This window comes from Mastacembelus armatus, unplaced genomic scaffold (genome assembly GCF_900324485.2).
Source record: "Mastacembelus armatus unplaced genomic scaffold, fMasArm1.2, whole genome shotgun sequence".
NCBI classification, from domain to species: domain Eukaryota; kingdom Metazoa; phylum Chordata; class Actinopteri; order Synbranchiformes; family Mastacembelidae; genus Mastacembelus; species Mastacembelus armatus.
The window spans coordinates 747390-763506 of NW_022872940.1; the positions used below are offsets into that span (position 1 = coordinate 747390).

General features: G+C 40.7%; 1 protein-coding gene and 1 pseudogene across 1 annotated transcript in view; one reads left to right on the forward strand and one right to left on the reverse strand.

Moving 5' to 3' along the window:
* LOC113143885 (zinc finger protein 208-like) overlaps positions 1 to 16117 on the forward strand; it is a 905597-nt pseudogene that overhangs the window by 547254 nt on the left and 342226 nt on the right.
* The window catches only part of LOC113143883 (sodium channel protein type 4 subunit alpha-like), a 240378-nt gene continuing 237316 nt past the window's right edge, over positions 13056 to 16117 (reverse strand). The window contains exon 34 of the mRNA XM_026329485.1: positions 13056 to 14985. Coding sequence (XP_026185270.1) covers positions 13679 to 14985 — 1307 coding nt within the window. The 3' untranslated portion in view covers positions 13056 to 13678. The remainder of the gene's footprint in view (positions 14986 to 16117) is intronic.

Here is a 16117-nt window from a genome sequence, read left to right on the forward strand (position 1 = left end):
TAGAGAAAGTTATTATTATTATTATCATTGTTGTTGTTGTTTTTATTATTATTGTTGTTGTTATTTTGCTTATCCAAAAAAGATCCAATTGTCTCAGCAAGTACAGCTGGATAAGGAACAAGGGTTCAATGGCATTCAGAGGTCAAAGCTTAGGGGCGCTGGGTAATTAGTGTTAGGTATTTCAGGAGTACCGAGACATTAACATTTGCAAGAAGTCCCCTGGACTCATATCCTTACAGCTGACCAACTACTTGGTAAGCTGAGGCAGATCTCTGTGAAGGGAGACTCAATGTTAGTATTCTCAATGTCAGGCAGAGGTTAATAGCCTCTGAGCTGGAAGTCCTACCTCAAAAGTAAGTTACAAGTGGTCTGAGAGAATTTCTAGTAAAAACTAGAGACGGCTCTTATCTCCGTGAGGGAGCATGGCTGACCCCGTTGCCAAGTGTGACGTGTCATTTAAGAAGCTCTATAAGGATGATCCCAAAATGGAAAAAACATTATAAGTGTCCGTGTTTTAGACTTGGTGTTGAATAATGTCCTTTCAACATGAGTTGAGAGAGATGTTCCTTCAAAACACATGAGTTTTAATGATGTATACTGTATATCTTAAACAAATAACGTTTATTCTCTGTAATAAATAAATAAATAAAAACTGTCTCACAATACATTCTGAGATGAAACCCACAGGACATTAAAGTAATTAGCCTACATTAATACACCAATACAACTAAATACATCACTTACATAAAGGAATAATATTGCCATCGTGGTACAAAAATACTATGTGTATTGTTTTATAATTTGCATGGCTTACCTGTGATAATCAAACTGCGGCCTGGGATCTGTGGTTGATCGGGGGTGAGGAGCCACGGCTTGCATGGGTAACTGCTGTCACCCAGCAGGCTCATGATGCCCCTCAAATAGCTGTTGAGGTTTGTCCCACTTACACACTCTAAACATACACACGCGGTACAGTAGGTGGCGGTATGCACCTTTGAATGCTGGTTGTGACCCGCCAAGAAGAAGAAGGTTTGTCCCACTGGTGTTGCCGTATCGGGTACGTCACGCTCAGATAAGCCAGATTGTGTTGTAATGATTTACTCCTGGTTCAGTCCTGGTTTAATATTGCTAACATGAGTCCTGGGTTACACCTGATCTTGCCCTGGTTTCATTTCAGTTTAGTGTCTAGACATGTCTTTAGTTTTTCTAATGTGAACTGCCTAATATTCAATACTCAAAAGAGGTTTTTTGTTGAGGAATCAAAAAAAATATTGGACACGAGCCCAAACAAGAATCAAGATTGGATAGGCTTACACTCTGGATTCACTGGTTCCGTCAGCTTAGTCAACAAATCCACGTGTTTTACGCTGCCCATAGGGAAGCTTATACAGCGACAGTAGTTACTTAGTGTTGCTTTAACTTCTGCTGAAAAGTGATGTAAAATAACACTTGGGGTCTTGTTCACGAGTGAGGGAAGGACAGGACATGAGATTGACAGACGGAGTGGTGCATCAGCAGCATCAATGTGGTCAATGTACCAGTCTGTTGTGGTGACGAAGTAGCTGAGCCGAAAGGTAAAGCTCTCGATTTATCAATATGTTCCGATTCTCACCTATGGTCATCAGCTTTGGTCATGACTGAAAGGACAAGATCTCAGATACAAGCGGCTGAAATGAGCTTCCTTCGCTGGGTGGCCGGGCGCTCCCTTAGAGAGAGGGTGAGGAGCTCGGTCACGGCAAGGAGCTTGGAGTAAAACAGATGCTCCTCCACATCGAGAGGAGCCAGCTTAGGTGGCTCGGTCATCTGTTCTGGATGCCTTCCTGGGGAGGTGTTCCGGGCATGTCCCACCAGGAGGAGGCCCCTGAAGAAGACCCAGTACACGCTGGAGTGACTATGTCACTCGGCTGGCCTGGGAATGCCTCAGTGCCCCCCTGGAATAGCTGGAGGAAGTGACCAGGGAGAAGAAAGTCTGGGCATCCTTGCTTAGACCACTGCCCCCACAACCTGTCGCCGGATAAGCAGAGGAAAATGGATGGATGGTTTAGACCTAGCTCGGTACTGGTTTTCTATTGCTACCTTCAGTTTTTCTTTGGATAGTCTAGATTTTAACATGGTGTAGCAAACCTAAAGCAGCAGAATATGGTCACATTCCTGATTGAGGCAGGGGTGATTTCTTCTTGCAGTTTATGACTATGAAACTCTGTGACCCACTAAGATAAACAACCGGGAATGGTACCTTTTCAGGCAAGACCTGAAACCTACACAATGACTTATGTATTGGCCTTCATATCCTGTCCTTATATTCCTGCTTTGATTGCTAAATATGTAACGTGTGCGACCAGACCTACAGATCATCATTGTCAGACTACAGTGTGACACAGAAGTGGAGCTATTGTTTATGTGTTATTCCCGCTTGTAGTTAATCTCTATATTACTATGAAGTTTTATTGATTTATGTTGTGCTGAACTATTCAGACTGACTCTGATTAGTTATTAAGTTTGTCATGTGTTTAAACTTTGCTGGGTGGAAAAAGAAATTGTTGTTGTTTCCATCTTAGGACAACAGTCTTAAAACTTACAACAGGATAATCAAAAATAGGGTAATCTCTTGATTCACAGAGATTAGTGAGACTGCCCATCACAGTCAGGAGACTGAACCAACAATGGAGAGCGCCCTGGACCAATCACATCATGCCAAGCACAGTCATGGGACAAACCTGTCATACTCTTAGTGTTTTCTTTGTGCTTGGATCACAGTTTATCCCACACAGAAAAACCCAGAGTCAGTTCAAAGATCAAAAGTGTTTATTTACAATGCGTAATACGACTTAGTCGAATTACTGGTGGGGAAGTGTCCAGGTGAGTGGTGTCAATAGGAAAACTTCCGTGCTGATTCGGAGGACCGGTGAGTCCCACGGGCCGGGGACGAAGACGAGGAGGAGGACAAACTCACACAGTGGACCGTCGGGTGAGAAGAATTATGTTCTCTCCGTGCTACCACAGGGGTTCCATCCGAACTTGGAAAGACAGAGAGAAAAGAGAGGTTAGTGGGAGTATTGCGGGCATGGATCAGCACACCTGCTTTCCTAGCTTTTAGGTGCGGCGTGGATCCTTGCGTCCCTCTTTGGCTCTCTTCTGTGCTTTAATGCCCGATTTCATCCAGAATCTTCGGCCTCAGCCTCTTCCCTCCTCAGTTGATCTTCCTCGTAGGGAGAAGTTGTTCCGAGCTCCTTAGCCGGCAGGATCCGCTCCACAAATAGAGAGGTCTGGCACATTCACCAGAGGCAGCTGACTGAATGAGTGAATGGGCGCAGTGTTCTGTACGGTTTGAAAACAGACAACCTGGCAGCTTATTGCTGCCCAGGACTGCTATTTAAAGGAGAGAGACAAATACAGGTGACAGGTGTTAACCTGATTAAGTCAATGCGCTTGAGTGTAATGTTGCTACATCCTGTTGGTGTTGTCAGAGTAAGAGCTCCTCTCCCGGAAGCTTTATTCCGGGATGTGACAAAACCAGATGGATTCCCCTGCCCAGCACAAGACACAAAAACACATTAGACAGACACAGCCGAACCGGAACTGGACCTTGAAGCAGACTTGAGAATGAACACTTGGAACTGAACACCCTGAAGAGAACAGCTGGAGGTCGTGGCTCGATGAAGCCAACAGGACAACATCATCTGCAAAAAGCAGAGATGAAATCCTGTGGTCCCCGAACTGGACTCCCTCTGGCCCCTGGCTGCGCCTAGAAATTCTGTCCATAAAAATAATGAACAGAATCAGTGACAAAGGGCAGCCCTGCTGGAGTCCAACATGCACCGGGAACAGGTCTGACTTACTGTCGGCAATGCAAACCAAGCTCCAACCAACCAATACGTGCCCCACAACTAACATCAGGAACTAAAAGAGGTTTACAGGCTTTGCAGAGTCACTAAAAGCAACACCTTTTAGAGTATATGACTGTTAAAATAATACTGATATTAACAAAAAAAGAAAACTAATTTTCTAAAAGTGGTACACACTGTTTCTTATCAACAGTGAGTTCCTTCATGAGGACTATTTTCAGCAGCAGATATATACAGTGGGTACGGAAAGTATTCAGACCCCTTTAAATTTTTCACTCTGTGTCATTGCAGCCATTTGCCAAAATCAAAAAAGTTCATTTTATTTCTCATTAATGTACACTCAGCACCCCATCTTGACAGAAAAAAACAGAAATGTAGACATTTTTGCAAATTTATTAAAAAAGAAAAACTGAAATATCACATGGTCATAAGTACTCAGACCCTTTGCAGTGACACTCATATTTAACTCACATGCTGTCCATTTCTTCTGATCCTCCTTGAGATGGTTCTGCTCCTTCATTGGAGTCCAGCTGTGTTTAATTAAACTGATTGGACTTGATTAGGAAAGGCACACACCTGTCTATATAAGACCTTACAGCTCACAGTGCATGTCAGAGCAAATGAGAATCATGAGGTCGAAGGAACTGCCCAAGGAGCTCAGAGACAGAATTGTGGCAAGGCACAGATCTGGCCAAGGTTACAAAAGAATTTCTGCAGCACTCAAGGTTCCTAAGAGCACAGTGGCCTCCATAATCCTCAAATGGAAAAAGTTTGGAACGACCAGAACTCTTCCTAGACCTGGCCGTCCAGCCAAACTGAGCAATCGTGGGAGAAGAGCCTTGGTGAGAGAGGTAAAGAAGAACCCAAAGATCACTGTGGCTGAGCTCCAGAGATGCAGTAGGGAGATGGGAGAAAGTTCCACAAAGTCAACTATCACTGCATCCCTCCACCAGTCGGGGCTTTATGGCAGAGTGGCCCGACGGAAGCCTCTCCTCAGTGCAAGACACATGAAAGCCTGCACAGAGTTTGCCAAAAAACACATGAAGGACTCCCAGACCATGAGAAATAAGATTCTCTGGTCTGATGAGACCAAGATTGAACTTTTTGGCGTTAATTCTAAGCGGTATGTGTGGAGAAAACCAGGCACTGCTCATCACCTGCCCAATACAATCCCTACAGTGAAACATGGTGGAGGGAGCATCATGTTGTGGGGGTGTTTTTCAGCTGCAGGGACAGGACGACTGGTTGCAATTGAAGGAAAGATGAATGCGACCAAGTACAGAGATATCCTGGAAGAAAACCTCTTCCAGAGTGCTCAGGACCTCAGACTGGGCCTAAGGTTCACCTTTCAACAGGACAATGACCCTAAGCACACAGCTAAAATAACAAAGGAGTGGCTTCGGAACAACTCTGTGACCGTTCTTGACTGGCCCAGCTAGAGCCCTGACCTAAACCCAATTGAGCATCTCTGGAGAGACCTGAAAATGGCTGTCCACCAACGTTCACCATCCAACCTGACAGAACTGGAGAGGATCTGCAAGGAAGAATGGCAGAGGATCCCCAAATCCAGGTGTGAAAAACTTGTTGCATCATTCCCAAGAAGACTCATGGCTGTACTAGCTCAAAAGGGTGCTTCTACTCAATACTGAGCACAGGGTCTGAATACTTATGACCATGTGATATTTCAGTTTTTCTTTTTTAATAAATTTGCAAAAATTTCTACATTTCTGTTTGTTTCTGTCAAGATGGGGTGCTGAGTGTACATTAATGAGAAATAAAATGAACTTTTTTGATTTTGGCAAATGGCTGCAATGACACAAAGAGTGAAAAATTTAAAGGGGTCTGAATACTTTCCGTACCCACTGTACACATTTGATATACTTGAAGTATTTCCTACAGCAAGAAGTGTGACTGAGTCAAAACTGATTGAGCGAATGATTATGTGTGTTTATGGTAAAGATGTCAGTCAGTTTTGGATGCCACAGAGAAATAACAACTATCCGACTTTGAAACGCACGGAGTAGGCCCTGGTTATTAGTGCAGTGGAAATTTCTTTTAGGTTGTGAGAGTTGCTAATTCTCAAGAACAAACACAAGTGTGATGAATCATCTCAGTTTAATTTCGTGCGGCACGGAGAGAAGACCTCTACACCGTTCTCTGACCTTTCCCCTAAAATTTCAGGAATATATAGCTGGAGAATGGGGTGGACTCATCTTGAAAAGACCCCAAATGTTGTTTCAGGTGTCCTCCAACTTCAGGCATCTAACAGCACTAAAACAGTTGGCAGTTATTTACAGGCATCTAAAACACTAAAACCCCTATACCATGCATTATTTAGCCTAACACATTTTAGTGACCCTTTGACCAACTGTTAAAATTCTACTATGAAACCAAACAGAAGTAAGACCTCAACTCCACTTTATAATTCATTCTGTGTAAAACAACCACATTAGCAAGATATATTAATTTGTTTATTCATGGGATTTGTTGACAAGACAAAAACAGCTGCATCCTTCAAATCAGCAGCAGGAGGACATAAGGGAAATAAAGGGGAGGTGAACGAGACAGAGAGATGAAGTGGAAGACTGTAACACAACAGACAGATTTTCAGCAGCAGCTTTAAGTGTGATCCTTAATTGGCTCCGACACACACGCACACAACCAGACAATGTTACATCATGAGTTTAGCTTCATGACACAAGCAGAAAACGTTAGCCATTGTGTTGCAATGAACCCTTGCCGAGTATGAGATGGAGGGAAGTAACTGCAGAGACAGATGCAGAAGCTACTGTGCAAAAGCATTCTGCTGCAGGGCTAAATCCTACCCAGCATGCCATGAGAGATACTGTAGCAGGCAGTATAGCCCAACCCAACCATTTGTCTTGAGAAAACGAGGCACAAGGGGAAGATGTTTCCGCACTTGGATGTAAGCGAAATCCAGAAAGTGAGATGTGGACATGTTTGTATCAGACTGCAGCAAACAAAAATGTAGGGGACTTTATATAAAACGTACTCAACACACACACACACACACACACACACACACACACACACATACACATCTGTTTTCCATTTGAATTTAAGATAAAAGTCCAGTTTCAAGGTGGAATTGTGTAAATTCTGAAAGCTTTAGTAGCATCTAGTGGTGAGATTGTAGAATGCAACGATCACCACCCCTCACGTCTATCAACCCCCAGTCATCTTCTGACCCACACCCACCACTCATTTTCAGGCACGAGGGAGGGTGCAGTGGTCCGTCCATCCTAATTTGTATCAGTGTGCAGGAATGAAGAGATCTAAGTACATTTTGAATTCATTCATTTTGCTAAAATGTAAATGGAGGGATACATCTGAATGAGAACGTGTCCCATTTTATGCCCTTTACATCCATTGTATTTTGGTTGAGGCTGACATTTGAGTGACAAACATGAAAGAATGGAAATATGTCTCTTTGATGACTTAACCCCACATTGCTGTTGTTTTTAATGTTCCCGCCAACTTTGTTGTTGTCCAAATTAGAGGCACTGTAAGTGTGAACAGAAATTCACACATATTGATCATATAAAACATTCACAGTGAACATGCATAAAGAAAAAGTAAAACCCAATACAAATGTTTTTTTTTTTTTCTCGTTTATTTCAGGAGACTTGTTTTATATACAGAGACATGTATTTGCAAAATACTAAAAAGTATTTCAACTCATAGTACTAAAAAGTATATATTTGTAATATATATTCATATTTTAATAGTCATATTTATTATAGGTTCTCTAAAACACCAGGGTGAGATCACTGAGACACAGCTTTCGCCTCCTTTACACCAAGGTTTCACTGGCAGGAGTGTTCGCCAACAGCTGAAGAGCAAGAGCACTCCTGAAGTCAGAGGAAAAATTTGTAACTTTGTGATTCTTTCTTGGCTTTTGTGTGTGTGTGTGTGTGTGTGTGTGTGTGTGTGTGTGTTTTTTTAATTGTCTCCGAATATGTGAAACCATTAATATTCAGGAATTTAAATTGTTTTGATAGGGAGAAAATTATTTCAACTGGACTTTGAGGTGTTTTCTGTTTTAAAAGTAATTGCATGAATTTTGGATTTTCAAATACTAGTTCCTCTTCTTCTCTTTTCTGGGTCCTTTTTTAGTAAAACCTCTGAAGTTACAAAGTTTTCATCATCAAAACATGATGTGTTATGTCTATGGGACTATTTTTTTCTAGAAAAACAACTCAATTAACCGCTTGTATCAAGAAACCTCTTATCTCTAAGTTAGTGATTTTTATTTCCTAACTTGATTTGTATAGGGTGGACTGTCAAGTGAAATAAATCAGAACTTGTCTTGGCAGGAAAAAAAATCACAATTCTTGAGGTATCAGAAGGAGAATAATTCAATCTATTCTCCCCTCCATCCCAAAAAGGCAACTCTCTTTAGATGAGGTTTATGTGGGACTGATATGAAACTGGAGATCTGGCAGTTTGACAACCACTGTGAAACCACTTACGGTGTAAACGGGGCGATGGTCGTTTAAGCAGTAAGAGGATGCCTGGGAAATCCAAGGAGGAAAATAATTAACATACATTATTATTATTATTATTATTATCCTCATACTGTAAATAAAATACAGCACCACTCACTGCCTGTTTACATAACTGTTGTATTGCATTTATCACACGATAGTAATAGTATTAATAATGAACAGTGAAATGCTTGTTTTCTGTGCATTTGCTCCATGTTGGTATGTAGGTGTTTGTTGTCTTGTTTGTTTGTCGATGAAGCAGCTTTTGGTTTTTAAAATGGCATAAGAAGGCAAGAAGGAGAGATGCAGAGATTCTCATTCACTTTGCATTTTAACACCCACCTCTGATCCCTAAATTGGACTCTTCCCGACCCCTCAATAGCACCACATGGACTAACCCAAAGCTCAAGGCAGGGACTGTAATTTTCCTTCAAAATAAAGTGACTTATGATTTTATCTCAGGTTTTCCTTCCCTGCTCAGACAGATTTTGTTTGTTTATTTTTACTTGATTTTTACTCGGTCAAGTGAGAGACAGCTGAGATTTGTCTTTGTTTTGCTGCTCTGGTTTAAAAAGATTTACACCAGCTAACTTGTCCTGATATTGTCAGTAAATGTTTGACTGTGTTTTTGTGCTCAGTTTGAGGTCCAGATTAACTGAAGTTACACTGTGAAGAAAATGCTGTCTGTTTCTTTCTCTGCAGCTGCTCAAGTAATGATGTTGTGAGGCACAGATCTATGAACAGAGCTGGGTAGAGCCAGCTGTAGCCAGCTTCAGTTCGTTCATATTCACTATTCAGTTTGTACAATAAATCGATATCATGAAAATTAAATACATATCATAAAATTAACAAATGCATGGCCTGGCTGGTACAAAGAGTATTTTGATGTCTTGAAGTGCTGTACTGTTTACTGTATTTTTCAATGCCAGATGGTAATGTCAAAATTTGTCAGCACTATTCTCACTGTGTAGGCCGATTGCATTGTTATTGCACACCAAGTCAAAAATGTGACCTCAGGACTTCAACTTGACAGCAGCATTTATGTCTCTGAATGAAAGTGTTTAATATCTTGGATTTTGTATCGTCCATGCGGTGCTTTATGGACCATTTCTGATTCATTCATTCTAGTGATATAAATGCACTTTTCATGCTGGAGGGAAAGTTTAAAAGTGTCTTTTGAAGAAGAGTCACAGTGGTGTCAGAGGGGGGTGCTGGGGATTCACAAACATAATCAATTTCAATCAACCAACCAATCAAATAAGTCTTCCAGTCCAAAAATCAAAGAATCTTCAGTCCATTAATCAGTCAATCAATCAAGCATATTATCAATCAACCAAATGGTAAAGCATGGCTTTGAGTGTTGGGGTTCATATGTAGCAGGCACACTCTGGGTCTATTGCTACTTAAAACAGCCCTTCAGCACAACTGCAACCTGAAATATGCCTAGCAATGTCTTAAGAATTTACCTAGTTAAGGTGGTTATCTATTCTCAGTAGAATATAGTAGAAATAGAGTCCAGACAGTGCCAGTGTTTTTTTCTTTTTCCGTTTTTAAATTAGTCTAGTAAAGCATTTATTAGTAAAGTTCCCCTGGGTGACCACGGCAACAGAGACAGAGAGAGAGAGAGAAGTTGTTCGAAATATTGAGATCGAAGCAGACTGAACAAATGCAGTACAAACACACTTTGTCACACCATCAACAAGCGGTAACCCTACTTCACAGCAGCTTTATGCCAAAGTATTCACCTGCTTGTCTGTTCGTCTCCAATAACGTTGTCAGTTCGGCATCAGGGAAACCAGAAGTGACCAGATTTTGCCAAATGCCATTTGTGTTGTTGTGCATTTCATTTTCCATGAATCCACAGATTTATACAGTGGGAAAAATCTTCTGTGAAGGCATCTGCAAACCGTTATTGCTAGATACGGTTTGTTTGTTTTTTAATTTTCTGTGCAAAATACATAAAGAGCCATTTTGCTCAGCCTCTGCTTCTCCTCTGTGATGTAGCTAAAATGTGCAAACAAAAAAAGTTGATCAAATAAATCCATGAACAAGAAAACAATCAAATAAATAAATAATTAATTAATTTAAATAACAGTGTTTTCATTTGAAGAGTTTCCTTTCAAGCTAAGATATTCTTGGGCAAGAAGATGCTTTCTGTAAAATCTTAGCTGTAACATAATATGATATAAATCTACTACGGAATATTTTCTAATCCATTGCAGTATTAAGTTATGCATGTCAATGTATAAATATTTTTTTATCCTTTAAAATATGGATACATATACTTTGGGGTTACCTGCTCCAAAGTAACTTTGGTCAAATTGTCCAAACCACCCATTTTATTTAGTTAAGAAAAGTAGAAAATATCCTCTAAATAGAAATAAACCAATCAGAATCAACCAATTTAGTTCAATACATTTAAAATGAAACTCTTCATAACAGGGAGCAGAAAAGCCTTTAGCATCGTCACACCAGTGTCATGGAAAAACCTGCTCTCTGGCAGCCATTTTTAAATTCCAGGTATGCATATTTTATTTCAGCAAAGATTAAACCTTCAGCTATTTGAGTGTTATTGTAAGTGTTGATTGTTAATTTCCAATGATAGTATGACATAAGCTCCAGACTGTTAGACTCTATTATTTGAGGGGGGGGGGTTAAATCACATATAAACTATAAACCTGATTTTCCATGTTTCAATTGCCAAATAATCCCATGAAAAGACCCAAACTAACATATACTGTGAGTGTATCTGATGCCTGATATATTTTATTCATCTGTGCTGTAGAGCTTCAAATGCTGATTAATCCACAGTTGAAAGGATTCCCAGTAAATGTACTCTTTAATTGTGTTATATTGTTAAAAACTACAGCAACTACTTTTAGGAAATTTCTGAACCTTTAAACATGCAAAACTATTTATTTGTGTTTTTAAAGTATTTAGTAAGAGCAAGCTTCCTTGGAGATGAGGGTCACTGAAAGATTAGGACAGAATAGAATAGGATTTGTTGATAGTACATAGAAATATACATGTTTATCCAATAATCACTCAAAGAAGTAGCAGGAAGTAACTGAGAAACAAAAAGCAAATAAAAGAAAAAAGGTAATATCAGGAAACTATAGTTAAACAACAATGCAGTGGGTGCTCAGTGAAGATTGCTCTACTTTGTCACTGCAACGGCAAATGAGTTTTTGAGCAAATTATTCTGACCCTAAAATGAATTCATCCTGAGATCTGATCTGTAATATGTCACTTGTTTCATGCAACATTTTAAAACTTGTACAACTACACTGATAAAATATCTAAAACAGATTTCAGAGTTGATAATCAGTCACCATGTTTATATTTCTCAAATAGGTTTGTGTTCTGGAGACGAGGTTTTTCCAGGGCACTGATAAACCGATCAATCCTAAAATAATGAAGATAAGCGTGAACTCTTCATAAAACGAAACGGGATGAAATCCTGATATTGATGTGCTGAGTTGATTGTCATACTTCGGCCAGGGCTAGTTGACAACACAAAGATATTAACTCTAGCTTCAAGAATTTGGTTTAAGATCTTGTGTGTGCTGAGTCAAACTCTGACCATTCGGGTAATTATTGACAGGGGGTGATTTGTCAAAAAAGTCGGCAATGAATAGTTTAACACCCACATTAAATCTTTATTTATGGCTTTAAAAAAATGAACAAGTAAATTTAAGTGATTCCAACAGGAAGAACAGTCCTGCATCAATATAATTCTTTGTTCAGTTGGTAACGCTGAGTAAAATACAAAAACTGGTGCTTTAAACATCTTTTTAAGAATTAATATTGTTTGTATCTTTTCATAGTTTGTTTTTAACAAGGACAGTATTTCCCTGCTATGAAAAATCAAACCACCCTGAGATGCCCTCAGAGTTTTCTGATATAAAAGTTTCTTTAAAAATTAAAGTTGAATTATTTGGATTTTCACTAGAATAAAAATAACCTACTGATTTTTTGCACCATTTTTTTCAGTTTGAGTTTTGCTTGATTTAACTTGTTACAGAATATCTGGACATTGAATCCTACAACACCGATCAGTTATCAACCTCGACATCTGCACAATAATCTCCAGTTTTCTCCTTATGCAATGTCAGAGCACACCAGTATGACTTTCTCTTAAAGTTTGTTCATGAAGCAAACAAAAACTGTAAAGTTTACTTTAAATCTTGACTTTCAGATAAATCACCCACCGGCCAAAGATCTGACGGACATGATGTTCACCCCCGGGGCAATGCACATATTGGAAGAGTCTGGGACTATGTGGAAAATCTCATTGTGCACTTGTGTCAGTTTTTGGTGTTATCTCAGAGGAAAAAAATCACAATATCCCAGACCCTTCTTCAGTGTGACTTTGCCCAGGTGTGGTAAAGTGACAGCACATGTAAACTCAAAAGTGCATAACTGCCAACAAAAAAGATGAAGTTGCTTTTCTGTTTTTGAGATTATTTTTTCTTGACCACACTCTCTCATTTATTACGACAATATAATTCAGCCCCTTTTTGATAGCGAGTGCCACTCCAAAGTCGAAAGTGAGAGACTGCTTATTTTTTCCTTCAACTTGCTCTAAAAAATATAAAAAATAGTAACAATCGTACCACTATTAAAAGACTGGTAACATCAACAAAGTTATACTTTTACTACGAAAACATTTTTTAAATCACATAAATTCTTTTCCCTCCTCTCTCGAGTCTCAATCTGTCAGAAAGCCATCGATCATTAATGTGCCGAAACACCACCAGGAACACCATCACTCTTACAGCCAGGTGCACTCTGAAAATATTGATCAACTGTGGGAAGGCACAACCCCCTGCCCAGGCCTTTAGAAGATGGTTACATCTGTGATATAGTTTTTCTGAGCCTTTGACCCACCCATAGCAAAAGTCAGAGGTCAGTAAGGGTTTCAATCTCTCTGCACAAGTCAACACAAGAGACCTAAAAGGTCACAGGGATTCAGAGGTGGTTCACCTCAATGCTTTTGTCTTTTTCTCAACAAAGACAGAGTTGACTTGACAGATGGGGTTTCCCTCTCTGTAGCTTTCCTGCTTCCCTTTAAAAAACTCCAACATCATTGTTGAATTGAGTCATACATCTTAGACATCTCCACTGGAAACAAGAAACAACATTAAAGGTAGTAAATAATCCACTTTGCTCGACTCGACTTGCAGGTCCTTACTCATAGCTTCTCTCTGGTGCTTCCTCAGCATTCCTCAGCTATGGTACATTCAGTAAACAAAAGGACAAACAGGCTTAACCCAATACAAGTAAGTCCTCATTTGTACCTTTTTTTTTGCTTCTCAGTTCTTCTTATGGTACTATCTCCTGTTTTCTGTCAGTGTCAATCACTGGCAGTGATTGTTCACTTGATCTGGTGCTTGCAGTGATGAGAACAACAGCTTCCGTCTTGACAGTGAGTGGGTGAAAGATCTCGGACGTAGCTCGTGTCACGCTGTCGTATGATGGTGGTGATGAGGTGGAGGAAATTGTCTCTGAGCGCTCCACCCCTAACACACTCGAACCATAGTTTTCTCTCATCATGGCGGCAATCAGTCCTTCTTTCTCAGGGGCATCCTCCCCAAATATTGTCTCGGCACCTTCCTCAGTATCACCTATTACATGCCGTGGTGTGGTGATCTGGCGGTACAAGTAGGAGGCAGCCTTCATCTGCCGCCTTACCAGGTGTCTGCGGTAGCACCTTTGGATCACTGTAGCGGAAACCTCTTCCTGTTTGCGCCTCAGTGTTGTTGTGATCGGTTCATATGAGATCTTGGATGGATTGGCCATCATGAACTTCTCCTCCATCTGCTGCTTAAGGGCATCCATCTCACCGGACTCTCCCAGGACACGCTTAGTGAAGGCAAAGAGAATGTCCAGGCAGTGGATCTTGTCTCCACTGACCATGGGCAGATCCATGGAGATTAGTTTGATCTTGTTAGGCTTGGCGATGCGTAGTGGCTCTGATAATGAGTCTGCAAAGTCAGACAGTTTGGAGTACTCGATGAACTGTGTGGCCTCGGGGTCGAACTTCTCCCAAACCTCATAGAACATCTCAAAGTCATCCTCACTCAGTGGCTCAGTGCTCTCCTCTGTTGCCACACTGAAGTTCTCCAGGATGATGGCGATGTACATGTTCACCACAATGAGAAAGGAAATGATGATGTATGTGACAAAGAAGGTGATGCCCACTGATGGGTTCCCACAGTTCCCCCTGACAGTGGTGCCAGTGTGGGGCATATTAGGGTTGCACTCCTCTGGAGAGTTATTGAGAATGGGGCTGAGTAGACTGTCCCATCCAGCAGAGGTTGTGATCTGGAACAAGCAGATCATGCTGTTCCCAAATGTCTCAAAGTTAAACATGTCGTCAATCCCCCCCTGCCGTTTGACGTAGGCAAAATTAGCCATCCCAAAGATGGCATATATGAACATAACAAGGAAGAGAAGGAGTCCGATGTTGAAAAGAGCAGGAAGGGACATCATGAGGGCGAAAAGTAAGGTCCGGATGCCCTTGGCGCCTCTGATAAGACGCAGAATGCGTCCAATACGAGCCAATCGGATCACTCTGAACAGGGTGGGCGACACAAAGTACTTCTCAATGATGTCAGCAAGCACAATACCTAAAAACAAATAAGAAGAAAGTATTGGTCATGTATCCATGTATCCACATTATTTATCTTGTTACAGAAGACCAACAGTTTTCACATTCGAAGAGACATTTACTGTATTAATGTTTTCACACAAACAAACCCAGGGGTCATCTGGATGGCTTTAATGACAATTAAACTGACAACTAAACAGAGTGACTGAACTACTGTGCAGTTCATTTCAAACAGCAGGGCCTATGTTTCATTAGCATGTTGCATTTTGCAGTAGTGGTCATCTTGGGTGCGCTTTGTTTCTAAGACCCAACCCATGATCTCTGCTGGGCTGGATCCACATGCTGTTCAGTCTGGTATGACCTTTTGTACAACAGCAGATCTCTGGTTGTTGTGTCAATGTGGCTCAGAGAGAACTGTCCACTCACGTTATGTGATATGTCATCATCATTTTTGTTTCAAGCAAAAAACATGCACTACTGCTCTTTTCTATTCAGCACTCCACTGGACATTATGTTGCTCTCACTACTGGTGTTCTTTGCATGTTAGTAGGTGTAAATGTGAATATGAGTTTGTTTGTCTCTATGTCTCAGCCCTGTGATAGACTGGTGATCTGTCCAGGATGTACCCCACCTCCGTTAGGATTGCCTCCAGCCCTAGCCAGCAACCCTCAATAGGATAACAGATATAGATGATAGATGGAATTAATGTTTAGCATATTAAAACAAATTTTTTGTACTCAAGGTGCAACACTGGATGAACAATATGCTAGATTGTTTAGTTATATCACCTAATATCAATTATCTTTAGACTATTATTTGACTGAGATTTTCATTTATTTGAGGACATTCTTGTGAGTTACATCATCTAAAGGCTCCCAGTTTGGATATTTCAGTCTTTATGTGGCAGGGTTGAGTAATTGGTTCTGGTGGGCTTCACTCTTACAGCAAGTCAAACACAATACATCCATCTTTTCCTTGGTATCCAGGAATGACCAACAAACACAACACACACACAGACACACACAGACACACACAGACACACGCAGACACACACTAAAACATTTCTTTCATCTGCGCTTAGTTGTAGGTGATGAAAGGGGTGAGCACAGGGGAGTTGAGAGGGAATCGCCATCACATCGTACATCAACTCA